Source organism: Gouania willdenowi, chromosome 8 (assembly GCF_900634775.1).
Source record: "Gouania willdenowi chromosome 8, fGouWil2.1, whole genome shotgun sequence".
NCBI lineage: Eukaryota > Metazoa > Chordata > Actinopteri > Blenniiformes > Gobiesocidae > Gouania > Gouania willdenowi.
This window is the reverse complement of record NC_041051.1, coordinates 20,868,554-20,889,574: the sequence shown is the minus strand read 5'-3', so window position 1 is coordinate 20,889,574 and position 21,021 is coordinate 20,868,554. Positions and strand designations below refer to the sequence as shown.

The following is a 21,021-nucleotide window of genomic DNA, read 5'->3' as shown; positions in this document are numbered from 1 at the left end:
TTGACAGTTTGATAACCTTACCACTTGTTTTTGATACTGGTGTTGAATTACAGTTGGTTACCATTTACTTGTTTTTGCAAGTTTACATTTTTTTTTAATGAATTGTATTATATACCATTTTGTACTTGTAAAGGTGAAATTTGTAATTATTGATGTTGTGATATATCACAATGTATATTGTATTGTTTAATATCAGGATCTAAGGTATTGTGAATTATATTGTATCGCCGGATTAATAGCAATGCACACCCCTCGTATGGATGTTAAATACTAGATGTGGGATGATAGACGGTTCAAGATCACAATACAATACAATATTTTTGGAAAGAGGAAAAAAGACCCAAAATATTGTAATATACTTACAAACTTGTTAACTTGTTGTTTTTTTTATCTTGTTAAAATAAACAATAACATAAATAAGACCAATTTTTCTTATTGAAAGTGCAAAAAGAGTCACTTAAAGTGTGCTGTCAGACATCCTCAGCATTTATTTTCTCTCTCCCGCAATTTTGGCAGCTAACAACTGATTGGTTACAGCTGTTATTTTTTGGCTACACACAAACAGTACATTGATTTTGTGATAAGAAGGTCAGAAAATGGTCTACAACATGCAGATAAATGTCATATTGGGATTTTAGGGTTTAGTATTGTCAAAACCACCTTTTTGTAAAGAAGTTTTAATTAAACTAAATGTATTTACCGATTGGGGCTTTGTGAGCTAAACTCACCCACATCCTCTACCTCAGGAATAGTCCCTCCTATCTCCTTTCCTAGCCACTTTTTGTTAACCCCAGGTGTTAGGAGATTTCCTGAAGGAGTGGCCATCATGTTGTTTTGGCAATCAGACGCACTTCCACTAGGTGGCGTAATAATCTGACCACAGTGGTGGTTAGTGACGTCTGCCGTGGTGAAAAAACTACAAATTTCCTAAAAGTGCATTTAGAGATATAATCTCTAATATCACAAGGTTTGAATGTAAACCAAAGGAAAAGAGGAACAAAAGTGAAACTAAAAGAACGTCACATTGAGAATGGTTGCTCACACTCACCTCCCACTCGGAAATCAACATTAATCCTAAATAAATATTTTTACATTATCCATGATATAGGCCGAGGTGAATGAAATTCGTTGAATAAAACACAATGTGGCTAAAAATGTCTCTAATCCCTTTTGCTCTGTTATAATTTGATGATATGGATTATATATCATAAAATATGGGTTTTAGATTATTTAAATTGTTGAAGGCATCTTATTGTTTTTGTAATTTACATAATCTGCTTCCCTTTTCAGTCATCGTGAGTTTCCGTGAGCGCTTGGCTGAGTGTGTCCCTTTAAATGTTGTCACCGCAATGAATTGTGGGTCAGCATTATCTCATGTCCTTTGGTAAAGGATGCATCAGTGTTTCGTTGGCTAAATGAGGTTATAAAGAAAGCATTGAGCCTCCTTTCCTTAGCTTTAAGAGAATTGGAATGCTCCTTATCATGGCCACCACTTAAACACTACAAGGGGTTTAAGGAAAAGTGGATAGGAAAGGAGATAGGAGGGACTATTCGGATGCAGCCCCACTATCTCCAGCTGGATGACATCATTCCTCCCAGTCTACTCTGACGGTGCCAGTCTGACTCTGAGACTGCCACCAGTTTAACCCTTTCCCTTTCTCCCCCCCCCCCCCCCCCCCCCCTTCCTCCACAGCTGACTGAGATCATGCAGCTGATGAATGCGTATTTCAGTGCCATCCATCGCCAGCGAGGCAAAGGGGAGGACACAGACGTCACCCTCACAGAGAGCACCGAGGTGGCCCTCCGTCATCTGGGCTCCCCACCCACACCCACATTCCTCGAGCTGCCCTCGCACCCCGTGTGACGGGACAAAACCACCATCACCACCCGAGCCCCCAACCCTCCCTCCCCCTTCATTAGTCCTGCTCTGCTGGGACACCGCAGCAGCCAAAACAAAGAGAAGGCCGTTTTCACTCTATCCATGAAAATAAACCCTCGCTTCTCCTTCCAGCCCAAAGATCCAGCCAATGAGGGGAGGACGGAGAAGGCCACGGGTGTGTGGATGCGGGGGGGGGGAGAAGTGAGGCCAGAAACCCACAGAAACCAATGTGGTCACTGATGAGGTGTCACACACTCCCCCACCCCTATCCTGTCACACAAGCTACAACTTAACCTTTTTTTTTTTTTTTTTTTTTCCATGTGAGAAACTTCAGCGAAAGTGAACTTTGGGAGACCGGAGCATGTGGCGCTCCACTCATAAAGGTTTAAACACTCCTCAAAGGTACTCGCCCCTCACGCACTGCTGGAATAGTGTGAAGTAACACACAAATCTCCCCTGCCCCACACACACAAACACTCTCCTCACGTGGGCCTCATGCAGACATGATCATCAGAGATGGTTGGTTTTCCATCAGCCAGCCTTGCATTACCTGGAACTGTTGATGCAGTGAGCCATGTGAACTTGGAACTGGAAGCAGATGTTGAACTCTGTAGCAAAGTCACTTCGGCTGCCACAGGGAAAACGCCTCCCACCTCTGGGATTATTACTGTATGTGTGTGTGTGTGTGTGTGTGTGTGTGTAAAAGCATTTTCTTTGGCTTAAAAAGACAAACCAAAGGACTATGGAGCTGCTTCTGCATGGTTCCCACCAAGTGCTCTGATTGGTCCTGTCGTGCTGTAATCCTTTACATGAAAAACATGGTTAACACTTGACTGATTGGATCATTTTGTGTAAGTCAGCTTTGTTTTCTGCTGAAAGTAACAGGTGCTTCATGTTTATTATTTTCCCCTTGTATTTAAGAAGAGAAATGAAAGAACGTAGCTGAACCCCAAACCCTTCTCATCATGATGGATGCTTTTTATATTACGGTAGACTTTTTTTTTTTTTGTATGTCTTAATAGCAGACCCAGTCATATTTTATAGTTCACTTTAGAGGACCTGAATCATAGATGAGTCTGCTGTCTAAAGCAGTGTGTGTGTGTGTGTGTACCCTGTGTAACTCATTTTGTGTGTTTGCTATGCCAATATTGTTGTGAAGCCAAAGTTGTGGTTTTGAATGTGGACCAAAGATTTTTTTTCTTTCAAATAAGCTTTAAAACCAAACGACCGCCAAGAAAAAAAAAAAAAAAAGTTACTTTGATCCCGTTTCATATTCTGTTCAGTTGAATTTGCAGGATTGTCGTCATAGCAATGTAGAAACCTGAGGCCTTTATGAAGGTACTTGATTGTGCCGTCTGTGACTTATCCCAACACAATAACCAGCCTCCTAAATCCTCTCACCGTGCACGGCCTTGACAAGTCAGCCGTGTCTCCTGCTCACACGCAGGTCTTGGCTTTCTCTTCTACCGCAGCTGCAGGCAGCTCCAAGCTACGCGTATGTACAGGAGAAACCAAATCAAACCGCAGATGTTTATTTTGCTTTGTATGAAGCTTGTTTGTATGCTGCATGGTACCTTTTTATGTCATATGTATAGTTAATTGCACTATTTCTTTTTAACTAACTTGGGAGTGCAATAAAAATATAAATACTGTATGTAATTAATAAAAAAAAGCCCTTTTACCAGTAAGTCTGATTAAATGTAACCTTGAGTGTTTCAGTTCTGATCACACTTTTCTATTATGGTTTTCTGCTCAATTATAGCTGCTGAATAAGTGGCCAATCTTAATTTTGTCATTAGTTTTCGTCTTTCTACATTTTTTTAAGTGACAAAAACTACAGATTAAAGGTAGGGTTGGTAACTATCTCCAGATACACTTTTCAAGTTTTTGGTAGAAATGTTCACTATGTCCGGACAGATGTGAAGATCTTATGTATTCTGAAAAAGGAACGAAGAAAATCTGTCAACTGTAGCGTCTGTAAATCTGCAATAACTGCGACCAATGGGATTTTCACGGTTCGTTTTTTTTTCAACCAATCACGTCTCCTGGTCTTCCTGCTCGTTCACGGCCCCGTGCGTGCACGAGCGTACATTAAAAAGCGCGTCACCGTTGTTAGAGGAAGCCCGGAAGTAGACAACAGAATGGCGGAGAAAGTACCTATTCCACGTTTACTGGTAACGTCTTGCCCTGCTAAGAAGGGCAAGAAAAGAAAGACGTTTTTAGAAAAAGCTGCAAAAAAGAGGTCTTTGGATTTAGCGAGAGGAAAGACAAAAATCTGCATCGGAACATTTTTTGAACGATGGCGACAATTGAAGGAGGACAAGGGCCTGAAAACTGATGCTATGGTTGCTGAATTACTTTTGGACAGGTAAAGTTGTTTTGTTGCCTGGGTGATTGTGTTATCTTTTAAAATAGTGGAAGCAATTCAAGCTATTTGTCATATTAGCCAGATGTTAACGCAAAGTATTTCTGTTGTTGGATTAGCCCGATGCTACTGTTGATTCTCTGTTAGTGCGAGCTAGTTTAGCAGCTACAGTGTGTACAGTATACATGTGTGCGTGTTTGATCGTGTGTGTTGTGTTTGCTTTCAGCAGGGCGGTCAGCAGCTGTAATGTAGGATATTTGTGATTCTTTTTAGCTATAACTGTGCTCCGTCGACTTCAACGCCGTGGAAGGACTCACTTGTGAGACTACCTAACCCCGCTGTGTCAACTGTTGCTCCCGAGTCACTGTCTGAGAGGTGCGTGTAACTTTAGGCTGATATTATAATGAACCTTTGTTTTCAGGAGGACTACAACTTGGGGACGAATGTCGCCCTCCTTCTAAACGCTTTACTACCGGGTAACCTAATGCTAACATGCTAGCTTGGCCGCCACCGTTGTTAGTAAATGAGTCACTTTTTTAACATATAAAATGATAAAGTATATCTTACCGCTGAATGCGACATCATACGCTTGGCTGAGGTCTGCTTCTGCGTGCGCGTTCATGTGAGTGAGGGGGGGTGGCTTCAGAGGAAGCACAGGGGGGAGGGGGAGTCGGAAGGCGGAGCTGTCGGAGCATGCTACATCGAAATCAAGCTAGGTTTAGAAAGTTACCGACCCTACCTTTAAGTTGAGGTTTCTTAGGAAATGTTTTTTTTTTTTTTAAATCTCCGACATGTTTCGACTGTCTTCGTCAGGAGTTCTGCTGATTTCCTTTGAAGTTTCAATTGACTTCCATGTAATAGTTTCAGCAAGTTTAATTTTCTTTTTTTCCTGAAAAACTTTGAATATATTCAAACAAAACCTCAACTTAACGTACTGTTAAAAAAGACAAAATGAATCGTGCTGGAACTATTACATGTCAGTCAATTGAAACTTCAAAGGGAACCATCAAAGGCGATGACTGGCAGTTGAGTCGAAACACGTCAGGAGAAAAAAATTCCTAAAAAACTTTGTCTGAATAAACACCTCAACTTAACATACTTTTCAAAAAGACAAAATGAATCTCACTGGAATTGTAACTACTTATTTTATATCAAAATATATTTGTTTTTGTCAATTAATAAAAAAACTAAACTATTTATCACATGGGACAGAATCCAGTCAAAGTCATGTGATCATGTGGTCTTGCGCATTGATCACATCAAATCTGTGTATTTACAGACATTAATACCATCTAATATCAGGTTGATTAATTGTAATTGAATCTTTAAAAGAGGAAAGCCTAAACTCTCATCCTGCACATTTTATAATCTTAATGTCATTTAGTTGACTAAAACTGAAATATTCCTATTGGAAAACTTTTGCAATAAACTACATTGTATTTTAGCCAAAAAGACTAAAACTAAATCAATATTTGCTGTCAGAATTAACACTGGTGGCTGCAACAATCACAGTAATGAACCATAACCTCAGCTGGGGGCCTCATTTATAAAACAATTGAGTAGAATCTACACTAAAAGTGAACATACGTCAAAAATCTGAAAATGTGTTCCATCAAGAAAATTCTGATTTATAAAACTGTGAACACACTTTTCCCTTTACAAATCACAGCACAGCTAGAAAGTAGTGCAGGTGAATACACCTCATAATATGCCACCCTCAACACGCCCACATTCTACCCTTAATGGTAAATGCAAAGTGTTTCTGCTACAGGACAAACCTGTGCCCATCATACAGATGCACCAATCAATGAATTCTCCTTTCAAAGTCTAACATTTTTTTTTTTTAATGTAACACTGAATCGTAGAAAAACTGTTTATTCATCATTCTCAAGCAGTCCGTTAAAATGAAGCAACATGAGACAAAGGAAGTCAGGCAACACAACACTGTGGAAGTCAGTAAACAGCTGCTTTAAAGCATTTTTACAGGCAAGAAATGACCTTTTAAAGCAAGCGATCTGCTACATCATCAGCATAAACATTAGTCTTAAGTAGTTCATCCAGCAGCGATTTAAACACTCGGCTGAAACCCAATGTCTGTGCGACATTCCCCAATACAGCCATGGCAAGGCAGCAGATCATACAACAAAGCCATCACTGACCACCACACAACTCACTGTCCGTCCCAAATTACCACTAAAACCAGTGTTTGGGTACGCTGAGGATGTTTCCATATAAATAAACCACACAAACTAAAGTTTTGCAGTCTGTCTTTTGGAAAACATGGACCAAAACAAGGCAGCAGGTTGATTCACTGGAAGACAAACAGATGATCAAACTCACTTCACTCAGCACTTATAGTGGCAAAAAAAAAAATCATCTTATTTGAACTTTAGTTTTAATTTCTCTCTGGTGAATATTATGACAATCACTAGTAATATCACATGCTGTAATCCAATAAATATTCCTTTTTAGACAAAAACAAGTCAAGGGGGAAACCTTGTTTATGAGAACCAATAAGAAACGCAACATAAGGTATCGATCCCTGTGAAGGTTCGGATGCAAAGACGCGTTCAATGGGTCCTTTTACTGTTCCTGCGTGCCCCAGGAGATGTAGTCGTGGCGTGTGGCGGCGCTGTACTCCTCTATCAGCTGCTGCACCACCTCACGAGAGTTATCCAGCTCATCAAAGTTGTCCTTGAATATGTCTTCCTTACGGAACTGCTCAAGGAAGGCTTCGCGTTTCCTCAGTTTGTCGTACTGCCTGCATGTGCGCTCAAACAGCTACAGGGAAAAAGAAGAGATGTTTAACCTACCGCAGTCCTTACCAATTTCAGAAAGCCAACAAGTTTTTCATAAAAGGTTCTGTCACTGTGTAACGCTAATAAAAGGAATAGAATGCTCGGTAACACTTGAAGTTTTATACATAAAGGCTGTCATTAAGTGTTGTTCGCTAAATTATACCTTTTGCTAAATTATGACTTTTGGAGCTATGTTGGCATTTTTTGAGTTAGGTGTAGGGATCCAGTGGGGTTAAGATAATTACATTCAAATCAATGTAAGTGACGCAACCTCAAGTTATCTCAAAGTTGAAAAATTTGAACTTTGCAAGCCACTTCAAGCGACAACTCCCCCAGCCTTCACTGTCTATAGAGCAGAGGCAGCAGCCCCTCCCTCCTGCTACAGTGAGACGGGCAGCGGGAGGCTTCCTAAATGTACCGGAGCAAAATTAAAGTGGTTAATTTCTTGAATAAGGCTACATTCTGAGTGAACTCATCCTGTAAGTTGATCATTTTAACCGTAATAGTGGCGCTATTAACGATAAGTGAAGTGATCAGCCCTCTCTTTCCCCTGTCACCCAGCTGCGCAGACACAAACACGCACAATTGTTCCTTGGTCATGACGTCACTGGAGCGATGGAGTGACCAAAAAGCACCACTATATTCAAGCGACTCATCACGGGCGATTGAAGTGACTGCAGTCGCGTTCGGTGTGAACGCACCATTAGTGTAACAAACACTAAATGACAGCTTTCATACTAATGATCAATAATGTCAGTGTAATGTCAGCCTTTAAGTATAAAACTTCTATTTAAGTGTTACCAAATGCTCTTTTCTTACAATTGGTGTAGTTTTTTCCAGTAGGAATAGAAATTATGCTTTAGTTATAATTTAAGCGGAGCAGAGACAGGTGTAGGTCACTGGATCATTGATCATCTAAGTCACATGTGTCAAACTCAAGGCCCGTGGGCCAAAACTGGCCCTTTGAGCATCCAATTCGGCCCAAAGTAAATGTAAATGAAACTCAACAATATTTGCAGGGGGCCACAGTTTTCCTAGTGCTTATATCACATGATTGCAGTCATTTTAATGTTAAACTGATCCGGCTGATCTGATGCGTTCCCTTACATTAGAGATGCTGGTGTGGTTGGCCATCATGAGGCCGCTCACTCTGTGAGCAGAGGGCAGGTACGGAGACTTCCTGGACAAGGCCACCTGAATGCTGGCCGGGCCCCACGGGATGAAGCTGGCCAGTTTACGTTCCCGGATCCTCTGGAGGCTTTTATGCACCTGCAACAGAAACTCTGTGAGTGTGGGCGGGGCATGTTGAGCTGTTAGAGACAAGGAAAGCTCCGCCCGCTGGTACCTGCGTGGGGTCCACCTCTCCCTGGATGATGTTGAGGATGGCAATGTAGCAGTGGCTGGGCTGCCTCTCCCTCCCTGTGGACACCATCACATTTTTGGGCTGCAGAAGTCTCCTCATCACATCCAACACTGTGGTTTTCCTCACACTCGCAACCTGAGATGCAACATGGTGGTTTAACAGTTCATATTGAGTCTCCGTAAACTTTCTATAGTAGAGAGCACGACGCACCGACTGGTCTGTAGTGAGGGGAGTGTACCCCGTCATTAGGAAGTGAAGCCGAGGCGTAGGGATGAGTGACGCGATCAGACCAATGAGGTCGTTGTTCATGTATCCAGGGTAACGCAGGGTTGTTGTGCTCGCTGACATGATGGTGGAAACCTGAACACCACAACAGAAATACCATCAAATAACATATCTTGGTTCTGTATATTTTATGTTATTTTATGGATCAATGTAAAAATAAAACAGTGTGATAGAGTATGTATTGATCATTCATCCATTCACAGCAATACAGACAAAAACATGGTCAAACCGAGATTGGAAAAGTTTGTTTTTTAACCACTCTGCATCTGTCAAACGGTAACACTAGCATTGTCACTCAATACCACACTATCCAAGACTAAGACTAGACCAAGACTTTTGGAAGTCAAAACCAATAACATAAAAATCAATTTAAAAAAAACAAGAACAGTTAAAGAGCATTCTATTTTTAATTTTAGTGAGGTGAAGCTTTTATTTTTAGAGCTCCCCCTACTGACTGGCTGCAGTATAGGTCATTAACCCCACCTCCTCAATGATAATGGATGGGATGTTGGTCAAACTGTAAAGTTAAAATTCTTGTCACAATTTTTTTTCAAACCTAATTCTGCTGTGATCATTAGTTATTATCACCTTACATTATGTTCAAGTGCTCATTTTTCTGTAAAGTTTGTTATTTGAGGTTGAAAAACTGTATTTTACATCATATGACAATGATTGACAGCCGCGGATCTTGTGTAGCTCTCTTTGAGAATAGCATAAGTACTTACGTCGTGAAGGAAAGCTGAGACACCATTAAACTCGATATTTGAGTTGAAATATACCGTGGTTTTGGACTAACCCCAATGATCTGAACAAGCCGTTGGTAGAATTTCCAGAGAGAAAAATACTTAAGTTCATGGTGTAGCTGGGCTGTGTAACTAATCAGGGCCGTACACTAAATGGGCGGGGCGCGTTACCAGGGTTCCTCCCGCCGGATCCTACAGCGCAGACTGGTTAAAAATGACGTCAAATTTGCGAGATGGACACACCTCGAAGCGCCATATTTTGGCTTCAAGAACGTTGAGTGGGAACAGCTATAGTGCACGCCCACTGATTTAAAACATGAATCATAACATAACCTAACCGATAGAGCGGACATGGGCGCGTCTGAGAACGGTTGCAGACCTTGTAGTCGCTGTTAGCTTGCCAATAAAGGGGAAGAGATTCATCACCTTTATAATAAGTGTTGACTAGGCCACTGGGAGTGAGGCCCAAGGCCAAGACAGGCTGACTTGATAATAATGCACCATGTATTTCTGCATTCAGTGCCTTCTCCTCACCCTTCTCTCTCTGCTCTGTTTCAGGTGTTGTGAAGCTGATGATAACAGTTCCTGATCTGTGGTTCACGACGCAACTAGTCTGAGACACTGATGTTCTATCTCTCTATTCTGCTCTGTTGATCCTTCTGTCCACTAACCCCAACCAGTCAACGCAGATGGCTGCCACCTCTGAACCTGGTTCTGCTGAAGATTTCTTCCTGTTAAAAGGGAGTTGTTTCTTCCCACTGTTGCTAAATGCTTGTTCATGTGGATCTTGTTGGGTTTTTTGTTTCTTATGAATTTTCAGGGCTCGAGACTGCAACTAACTTGGTCGCATATGTGACTATTTGTGCGAGTGAAAATTTCATCTGGTCGCATCTGTGCGAGTGCGTAGCATGAAGTTATTTAGAAAATCCAAAAGGAGGAAACTTCCTCGTCCTGATGAGACTTCCTCGTCCTGATGAGTCTTCCTCCTGTGAATCAGGGTCCGACATGGACACAGTCGTCGGCCCCCTTCGCCGAGGGTTGGCGCGGCGGCCGGGGTACTGAGGTGGCCCATTTCAGGTGATTAGTGCACCCATTAACCCAACACGAAACTACCATATTGTGCTCTTTTGACTGTGAACAGAGGCTAACTCATTTCAGCTGCCCACAGCAACAGCACCGGGTCGAGAAATGCCCGTATGTTGTGACGTCACGTGGCAACTAAATATATCCGAGCCTCTGGTCACGCGACTGCCGTAAAGTGAAACGTTCTCCAGGTCACATGACCTGGTGAAAGACGGTCCGTCTCCTCCAAACTTACATAGTCAGTATTTCAAGAGGGAAGCCCCGCTCGGAGCATTGATACTGTCTGTTGTATATTGGCCTGAGGAATCATTTAAAATAACTCATATGGGTCAAAAAGTCCACGGTGTGCCTTTAAGTAAAAAGTGAAACAAATGTCCCTTCACTAATAAGATGTGGTTTCTAATAGGGATGTCCCGATACAACTTTTTCATTTATTATTAACCAATTGGTAAATTTTAACCTTCAACATAATATGTACAGTATTCTACAATTGAATAAAATAAATAAATAAAAAAATAATTATAAATCAAATTTATAAATGAAGTGTTTCAAGAAAAAAAAAAGTGCAAATGCCTAATAAAACCCAGAACAACTTTGAGTTAAACAAAATTAAGAACTTGTAGAAAACTAGTACATGGAAATAAATTAAATCTGTTACCCTTTAGGAACACCTGGAGAATTTAGCACTCAAATAGAATGTGATTAAAATGTTTTAAGAAAAAAAATGCAAATGCTCAATTAAACTCTTTAACAGAGTTTAACAATTTATTAACCATAAAACTAACAGAAAAAGCTCAAACCACCAACATTTTGCATCTTTTTACATCGTGGCGTCATCTTTGAAGTAACGAGCTAATTTTTTTTTAAATGTAAAGAATAGAAAATACAGATTTTGTTTAAAAAAGGTAAGGAGTAAAAGTGAAAAGTCCTAAAAAAATAAATACTCAAGTAAAGTACAGACACCAGAAAAAGTATTTGTACTTGGTTAATTGACACCTCAGATGTTTGTAGAACTGGTATTGTTCCACTTTGGGTCTTTTTGAAGGAATTCATTGTGTTTGTGTTGATGGCATTTCTGTCACTCACCAGTTGATTGATCTGTGAGAACGAAGGGTTCTGGATGTGCAGCCTGTCTGTGGCGATGCGGTTCAGAGCCGTGTTATCCAACACCACCTGACACACAATCACACACGGATGGACAGAGCAATGATTAGAGAGGAAACAATAATGGAGTAAATGGCCTTCAGGACCACAGCATGGTGAGAGCCAATGCACTGCTGGTATGTTACAGGAAAAGTGGTTGGTGGTTGGGGGGGGGCATCACAATGATGACCGCAGTTAAAGCACCTCTTCAGAAGCCACACAGTGCGCTGTTGTTACCAAGCTCCACATAAAAGACACACTGTACAGTAGTAACAGGAGGCCATTTCTCAGGCACAATCTATTAGGCCTTCAGCTAATTTCATCAACATAAGCAGGTCCCACAATAAAACACCATTAGTTTAGCACTACTTCTTAGACTAACACAAATTATTATTCTTTGACAATAACTATTGCAAGTGCACACATCCATCAGACATTTGACTTAAATAAAACAAAGTAAAAATTACTACAATAGACAAAGTAGATGTTTTATGTGTGCGTTTCTAAATCATGCAACTACATTAAAAAAACTAAAACTAATAGGTTGACTTCTAGCTCCTCTACTTTTATTTCTGTCTTTTTTTTGCCATTACTGCCTTGATTTGATTTGATTTGATGTGCACTGGCTGAATTAAGAGAGAGAGAGAGACACGTGTGCTTATAATGAGATTAAGGTAGATTCAAGAAATACCGCAATAAAAAAAATGACAGCTAAAAGCGTTTGTGAAGGTATAACGATGTGTAAGGAGTGTTAAAAATTGTAGTTTCATTCTATTGATTGAAACAAGATGATGTATTTTGTCTTTAACATGACATCTCATAATGTAAAAAAAATAATCAGACAAAAAGTAATCCATCCCCCGATCGTCAACAGTGTTGATATAAAACAGCAATTTTACTATTTGTTCATAGTAGCTTTGAAAAGTTAAAAAATGAATTAAGTGCGAGTGTAATTAACAAAGCTAAAAGAGTTTCTTGTGTCACTTAATTGCAACATAACTGAGTTTGGCAAATGCACTCGCAGGAGTTAGAAGCTCTAAATAAACATCAAAGAAAATTGATTCTACATAATTTAACAGTCTCACACCATTATGTTTTTGGCTCCATGACCAAACATTTAAAAAAATAACACTTAAAACTCTAAATAATTCACTTCCTGTTTCACCTCAGTGGAGAACGTACCACTCTGTTCCACTTGTGACTTTACAAACTTGAAACAGGCAAACTGGAGCTTGTGAAATGGCAGTTTTGTGGAATTTTTGGGAGGTTATTTAGTGCCATGGCTATGTTACAAATCTAACACGTGGTGGTAATATACAGGGTGTGTTCTTAAGAGGCTCACCACGCAGTCAGCGTTCTGGGTGAGCCTCTTGAGCGTCAGCAGAGAGTTGTACGGCTGAACGACCACATCACTCATCTCGTCCTGGTTTGGGAACACCGAATAAGTCTGTACCAGCTTCTTTGGGTACCTGCAGGGCAGAGGATACGTCACTCACATGTCGTATGAAGGAGAACAGTTGGAGTGTGTGTGTGTTTGTGTTTTGTCAACCTGTCGTTGAGTTTCTCCAGTAGATAAGATCCAAGGCCGGATCCTGTCCCCCCAGCAATAGAATGGCACAGGACAAATCCCTGCAAAAGGACAAGGGCTTACTTATTACCTACAGTGTGCCACGTGTGTGCGTTAAAACTCCACACATGCAGAAAGCCGACTGTGTGTGGGAGGGCGGTTATATAAATGTTCATGTGGCCCCACCTCGCAAAGAGGCTCCCTCATCCTCCTCAACACGGCCTGTAATACCTGCCTTCCAGCGCTCGCCCAGCTATTATCACCAGACATTCTACACGCCCCACCCTGCCAACATACACATGCCCACCTTCCTCTCCTACCATTACACACTGCTAAATAATAATGTGGGCTCATAATGGGAATGAGTAGCAGAAAGTGTAGACCTCAGAGGGGAAACACAAGAGTGTTATTTTATGGGAGGCTGTAAGCTGTGGAAAATTCAGGCTCAGAATAATGAAGCTCGGCTCTGGTACGGTTTGAGCTTCTTGATTCGATTCACTTATTTGCATGTGCGCTCCGTTACAACTGATACCAATCATATCTGAGTGAAGTCAAGTATTCTGTGTTGCAGTTACGGCTACACACTATATTGTTTGAGCATCACCATTAGGGGTGTGCATGACCATGAATCCGTTGATATGATACACGATTTGCATGCCACAATACGATATATACCGATACTGAACAATACGGTGTACATCGCAATATCAATTACAATTTTCATCTTCACTGGTGATTTAGTAGTAGAAAATGGTATGAAATACACTGTTTTAAATTTTTTGTTAAAATTGCGAGAATAAGTAAATGGTAGTTTATATATTTTATTTTTTTTATTTGATAGGGACAATGCACATTAATGAACATCTGCATTGAAACAACAAAAACACGTAAGCATGCTGGATTATAGCCACAAGGCTAATTTATATCCGTAGACCCTCGGCAGATGAAAGAAATACAGAAAATACAACAAACACTGTAACACAAGTGAATAAGTACAACAAAAGTAAAAGAAGAGTCACATACAGTAATGGTCACAAGACTGATTTGCTTTATGCAACACTTTGAGTTTGGTTTTAAATACAGGAAATGTAGGACATTCCCTGACAGTGAGGGGGAGACTGTTCCATCATTTACAGGCCTTCACAGACAGAGCATTTTGTCCAAAGGCTGTTCTTCTGAAAGGCACCTCACAGTCACCTCTTGAGGAGGCCCGTGTCCCAGCACCACTGTGAGCCTTTGGTTTAAACAAGTCCAACAGGGGAGGTGGCGCTAATCCTTTTAACACTTGTAAACAAAATAGGCATATTTAAAATGTTTAAAATTCTCTAAGCTCAATAGATTCGTTTCTTTTTTATTTTTTATATTACAAATATGGAAGGACATTGGCTTTGTATCAAAAAATTATAAGACATTTTTATAGAGCGATTCTATTGATTTGTGCGTGTTCACACCAGTTAATGACATACTTGTAAAACAATATTTAATAGCTGATAAAATCATAGAATGTAAAAAACACGATTAAAAATAATTGATTTGGAAATTTTTTGGATTGATACGATTATTGCGAGGTGAAATATTGCAATATATTGCTGAATGGACTTTCGCCAATGCATTGTACGTGTGCACAACAGTCACAACATAAACAGATGATAAACAAGCTGATTTCTTTAACGTAATCAGTTTCTTAGATTAAAAAAAAATGCGAGTTTACCTCCAGGCTGTCGCTGCCATCTGCCTCTCGGTCAATGATGTCAAAGATGTCCTCTTGAATCTTTTTCCCCTGTAGGTAAAAAAAAAAAAAAAAAGCGTAGTAAAACTTAAATGTCTATAACAGAATATCTGCTGATTTGATGGAGGTAGTGTAGTACCTGCGAGTACCCGCTTGCCCAGTTGTTCCCAGCGCCGCCGCCATGCTCAGACAGGTAGATGTTCTCAGGGTTGTAAAGGTTTGCATAAGGAGAGTTGAGGATGGAGTGGATGACACGAGGCTCCAAATCTAGGAGAACTGCACGAGGGATGTAGTGCTCATCATCAGCCTGTGGAGAAACAAAAAGGCCTTTGAGCTTTGTGCAGCAAGACTGACATCTAATGGTAGGAAATATTACTGCCTTTGACTGAGCAGACTGATGAGGACAAGGAAGTGACTCATGTGGACCACCATGACACAAGTTACCCATACATAATTAGATAGTGTAGTCTAGTGATAGACTGGTGTGGTTTTTTCAGGGCCGATACTGATTAATAGTAGTCAAGGAGGCCAATAACTGATATTTGGAGCCGCTATACATTTGCAGTAAAAATATTAATATCAAATAATTTGAATAATAAACACTAAGCTTTTACACCAGTCCTGGGCAATGTATCGAAAGTCGAGATATATTTCTGTTTTGGCGATATAGAAAATTATGATATCGCCTTTCTTGATATATTTTTATTTTATAGCTTATTATTTATTAAAATAGTCATTTTAGGAGTCACTGCTTTTGCTACTTCTCAGAACAGCATGAAAAGCACAGTTAGATGGATTTCTGAGCGTGTCCTAATCCAGACCTTCCTCTAAACAAGCCACACTACAGAACTCACTCACACGTAGGTATGCGCATCGTTAACCGGGTTTGTTTGGGAACTGGTTCTTCGTCAAACAATTCCCTTCACGATTCCACTAACGACTCTTCCCGGGCTGCGCCACCACTGTAAACAAACGCACTCCACTTGCAAATTTGCGATGACTTCACACACACACAAGCTGCTGCAGAGGAGAGGAGCTGAGCTGCTACAAGCGATGCACTGTGGAGAAATGTTGTCCCGGCAAAAACAATCTAAAGTCTTGCTGCATTTCACAAAGAAGGACGACTCCTCGGGCATCGTCACCTGTAATTACTGCAAGAGAGCTCTATGCACCAAAGGCGGTAACACAACCACTGTGTCCAAACATTTGGCCACACAACACGGCATTATACTCAAGCACTTAGCAGCACCACTGCTAGCACTAGCACAGCAGGTCAAATTAAACAACTGGCTAAACAACTGAGATAATGATGTAAATTAGTTTCATTTATCATCCTAAGCCACTTGACTTGTGGACTCATTTTACTCATTTGAGTATCGTTTATTTGTTTATTGAGGACTCGTTTCGGTATTGTTTATTCTCAGTGGTGAATAATTAAGATTTATGTTAATAAACCTGATTTATTTTAAACAAGCAAGTTGTATTATTTTCTGTACTTAAAGCATCAGAATCGCTAAATCTTTATCAATATACATCCCTACTCACACGTGCAGTTTGTTAATGTGCTCGTTTGACATTTTACATCAGCAAATTTAACCCTGCATTGTCTTTTTGGTAATAAGACATGAAACCTACTTAAAGGCAGGATAATTATTTTCTAAAGCCAGCATGATTTTGAATGTAGCATTCTCCGAGGCTGGTGCACGCGAGGAGTCAGGGAGATGTGATTGGTTAAAAAAGAAAAAAAGGAACAGTCTTTTTTCATTGGTCAAAGTTTTCACAGGTTTACAGCTGCTACAGATGACTGATTTTCTTTGTTCCTTTTTCAGAGCACATAAGATCTTATTTTCTGTCAGGACATAAAGAAATTTTCAACCAAAAACTTACAAAGTGTATCTGGAGAAAATTACCTACCCTGCCTTTAATTGTTTCAACTGAAGATTAGATATCTGATTAGTATAGTCATTTATGTGAAACTATTAACTGTTTGTTGACTACAGGAACTCCTGAAGTTATGTTAATTCTTGATGAGCTGTTTCCATACACACCTGTCCTCTTCCTATCCATTCAGACAGGTGTACCTTTAGTTCTTGCAATGATGTGAATAAAATCCAAATGTAACCCAATCTACTTTGGTTACCTGATAAAAGAACACGTCTTTCCTGTCAGTTCCTTCGGTGGCAAATTCCTCTACGATGCCCTCTGGACTGATGCCATGCTCTGCACACAGCTGCTTCCAGAACTCGAACCCAACTGCAAACACAAAAAGAGCTAGTATAGTAATGATGATAAGGTCTTCAACCAGTAACCATTTTAAGTGGTGAATGACTTGTGTCTGCTTCGCTGGTAATAATAATAATAATACATTTTATTTATGGGCGCCTTTCAAAAAACCCAAGGACAGTGGGACACCTTATAGGCAGAGTTAAAAAATTAGAATATAAAACATAGAATTACAAAGCAGCCTCAAGCAGTTTTAAAAACAAATGATATAAAACAAAAATTAGATACTTAAAAAGGGGGAAATACAAAGTTTTACATCAAAGATTTTGAAACAGAAGTTTTGCAGTGAAATGGATGGAAATCAGAGTGAGTAGTCTTGTTTAAACAGGTGGGTTTTGAAACAGGATTTGAAGATGGTCAGAGAGTCAATGTTGTGGGTGTCAGATGGGAGGGAGTTCCAAAGGTGGGGGGCAGAGCGGCTGTAGGCTCTGGACCCCATGGTGGTCATGCGGGCAGGAGGGATGAAGAGGCTGAGGGAGGAAGATGATCTGAGGGTCCGATAGGGTGTGTTTATGTGGAGGAGCCCAGTGAGGTACGGAGGGGTGAGGTTATGGAGGGCCTTGAAGGTTCGGAGGAGAGTTTTGTAGACAATGCGGTGTGTGATTGGGAGCCAGTGGAGTTGCTGGAGAACAGGGGTGATGTGGGGGATGAAAGGTAATGATCCGGGCTGCAGCATTCTGAACCAGTTGGAGTTTATGTAGGGACCTTAGGGGAGACCAGAGAGAAGGGAGTTACAGTAATCCAGATGGGAGGTGACCAGTGAGTGGACCAGGATGGCAGTGCTGGGAGGGGTGAGGGGGGGACGGGGGTGGTTGATGTTTCGAAGATGGAAGTATGCAGACCGAGTGATGTTACTGATGTGGGTTTGGAATGACAGAGTCTTGACCTGAGGGGAGGGGGAGACGGAAGAGTTGTCGATGGTAATGCTGAAGCCGTTTGCTTTTCTGAGAGTGGATTTGGAAACAATGAGGAGAACCTTAGTTTCATCACTGTTGAGTTTGAGAAAGTTGGATTTGATTTACTATAGACAATAACAGAGGGAGGTGGGTTTGGTGGAGAAGTAGAGCTGGGTGTCGTCCACATAGCAGTGAAAATAAATGTTGTGTTTCTGGAATATATGGCCGAGGGGGAGAAGATAGATGATAAAGACGGTTGAAACAAGGACAGAGCCTTGGGGAACACCAGAGGAGAGTGGAGAAGGCTGGGATATGAATGTTTTTAACTGAATGAACTGGGTGCAGCAAAGTACAGGACAAAGGCATATATAAATCAAAAGGAGTAGTGTGTGTGTGTGTGTCTGTTTATTTGTTTAGCATGAATAAATGTTTTTGTCTTAAGTTTGCCTTTGTGTGATTACATCATTGTAATCAGTTTATCTAAAATGTTCTTATACAAACTGTACTGTTTTTATGCCATAATTTGCCTTAACACACTATGCATTGGAACAATTTTTGAATCAAAAATTGTTTGAATCGAGAATCGATTTGTGACCCTAAGAATCGGAATCGAATCGTGAGACACCAAAAGATTCACATCCCAAAGGCTATTCAAATCACAGAATGGAAACACCTCCCATGCCTTGTTTCTTCTATTATAGTTTCATTTTATTTATTTTTTTAAATATTAGAGAAAAGGTATTGAGATTTTCTATCGAAATATTCTTGTGTGAAATGTTTTTTTCATCTAGAATTTGCACTAAAATCATTCAGGTGTGTTATATGTACACAAACTAGCAGTACAGAACTAGTCCACACATGTCAAAGGAAATTATAATCTATATTTCTAAATAATTAAAACTCCAACATCCCACCAATAGAATACATATTGGTGGGATCTTTAAATTTGAATAATCCTGAGCTAAATCTGACATTATCATTCCTCCCAGTGAATATTTCCCAGCTAAAATGGGTTCTGAGCTGGCTTCTTATACATAAATATAAAAATGAGCCAGTCGTTTGAACAGCTCTTTGAAAGGAATTGATCAACAAGATTCTGCTCCCTTCCATAAATCCCATCTCTAATGATGAGCAATGATCAGCAGATAAACCGGACACAAGTTGAACGAGAACACCTGACGTTAACTAATAACTTTAGCTCGTGTACTTTCTGCTAGTTTATGTGTGTGTGTGTGTGTATGGGGGAGATTGGGGGTATAACTATACATATGTTTTTAACTAATGTGTATTAGTAAAACATAATTCACCTCTGAGTAGCTCTACCTTGTGTCAACAGACACATTCGGACACCAACATAGCAAGCTAGCCTTAGTACCGCATCAGCAAACAACAATAACAAAGCTAAAGGAGGATAAACATTCTAGTTTCCACGTACTTTGGTTTCCACATTGTCCGAGCTGGAGGGTAATAATTTCCCGCGGCATATCGAGGCGGTGGTATAAGGTATTCCTCAGCCAGCTGCCTGCTATCAGTGCAGAGAGAACACACAACAGCAGATCCGCTCCGTCAGCTCCGCTTCTTCCCGCTTTGGTGCTGATGTGAAGCGCGAGGCTTCTTCTGCCATTAGTGTGGAGCACAGCACGAGGAGCACAACGCTGTATGCTGCTCCTTCTGGTCAGGGGTGGTAACCAGGGGTTACTGAAGCTCACACTTACAGGTGCTGGTCATGAAATTTAGAATATCATGAAAACGTTGATTTATTTCAGTAATTCCATTCAAAAAGTTAAACTTGTATAATGTATACCTTCATTTCACACAGACTGACATATTTCAAGTGTTTATTTATTTTAATGTTGATGATTATAACTGACAACTAATGAAAACCCCAATTTCAGTATCTCAGAAAATTCGAATATTGTGGAGAGGTGCAATATTGAAGACACCAGGTGCCTTTAAATGGTCTCCAGTCTAGTTCTGTAGGCTACACAACATGGGGAAAACTGCTGACCTGACAGTTGTCCAAAAGACGACCATTGACACCTTGCACAAGGAGGGCAAGACACAAAAGGTCATCGCTAAAGAGGCTGACTGTTCACAGAGCTCTGTGTCCAAGCACATTAATAGAGAGGTGAAGGGAAGGAAAAGATGTGGTAGAAAAAAGTGTACAAGCAATAGGGATAACCACACCCTGGAGAGGATTGTGAAACAAAACCCATTCAAAAATGTGGGGGAGATTCACAAAGAGTGGACCGTAGCTGGAGTCAGTGCTTCAAGAACCACCACGTACAAACGTATGCAAGACATGGGTTTCAGCTGTCGCATTCCATGTGTCAAGCCACTCAACAAGAGACAGCATCAGAAGCGTCTCACCTGGGCTAAAAACAAAAAGGACTGGACTGCTGCTGAGTGTCCAAAGTTATGTCCTTTGGAAATCAAGGTCTCAGAGTCTGAAAGAAGAGAGGAAAGGCACAGAATCCACGTTGCTTGAGGTCGAGTCTAAAGTTTCCACAGTCAGTGATGGTTTGGGGTGCCATGTCATGTGCTGGTGTTGGTCCACCATCCACTGTGTTTCCTTAGGTCCAAGGTCAACACAGCCGTCTACCAGGAAGTTTTAAAGCACTTCATGCTTCCTGCTGCTGACCAACTTTATGGAGATACAGATTTCATTTTCCAACAGGACTTGGCACCTGCACACAGTGCCAAAGCTACCACTGCCTGGTTTAAGGACCATGGTATCCCTGATTGGCCATTAAACTCGCCTGACCTTAACCTCATAGAAAATCTGAGGGTTGTTGTGAAGAGGAAGATGCGAGATGCCAGACCCAACAATGCGGAAGAGCTGAAGGCCACTATCAGAGCAACCTGGGCTCTCATAACACCTGAGCAG

At 40.7% G+C, this 21,021-nt stretch overlaps 2 protein-coding genes across 3 annotated transcripts in view; one reads left to right on the top strand and one right to left on the bottom strand.

Annotated features, from left to right (window-relative positions):
* plekhh3 (pleckstrin homology, MyTH4 and FERM domain containing H3) overlaps positions 1-3,567 on the top strand; it is a 48,540-nt gene extending 44,973 nt beyond the window's left edge. For both annotated transcript variants that reach the window (XM_028455413.1, XM_028455414.1), the window contains exon 13: positions 1,694-3,567. In XM_028455413.1, the coding sequence (XP_028311214.1) occupies positions 1,694-1,864 (171 nt within the window). In that variant the 3' untranslated portion in view covers positions 1,865-3,567. The remainder of the gene's footprint in view (positions 1-1,693) is intronic.
* A 2,835-nt stretch (positions 3,568-6,402) lies between these two features.
* On the bottom strand, positions 6,403-19,744 carry tubg1 (tubulin, gamma 1). The gene is made up of 11 exons (XM_028454841.1): positions 19,570-19,744; positions 17,096-17,208; positions 15,095-15,262; positions 14,938-15,006; positions 13,209-13,288; positions 13,002-13,128; positions 11,603-11,689; positions 8,616-8,765; positions 8,388-8,540; positions 8,150-8,311; positions 6,403-7,025 (listed from the first exon to the last, which is right to left on the bottom strand). Exons 1-11 carry the CDS (start codon positions 19,616-19,618, stop codon positions 6,828-6,830), a joined length of 1,356 nt encoding a protein of 451 aa, XP_028310642.1. The 5' UTR covers positions 19,619-19,744; the 3' UTR covers positions 6,403-6,827.
* Positions 19,745-21,021: the final 1,277 nt, after the last annotated feature.

Bases quoted from the DNA above. Each gene is read 5' to 3' on its own strand.
- tubg1 (XM_028454841.1), bottom strand. From the start codon at position 19,618: ATGCCGCGGGAAATTATTACCCTCCAGCTCGGACAATGTGGAAACCAA. The intron at 15,007-15,094 runs GTACTACACTAC...TTTTACCTACAG, and splicing joins GGGCAAGCGGGTACTCGCAG to GGGAAAAAGATTCAAGAGGA. The intron at 8,312-8,387 runs GTACCAGCGGGC...TTTCTGTTGCAG, and splicing joins GAGAGGTGGACCCCACGCAG to GTGCATAAAAGCCTCCAGAG.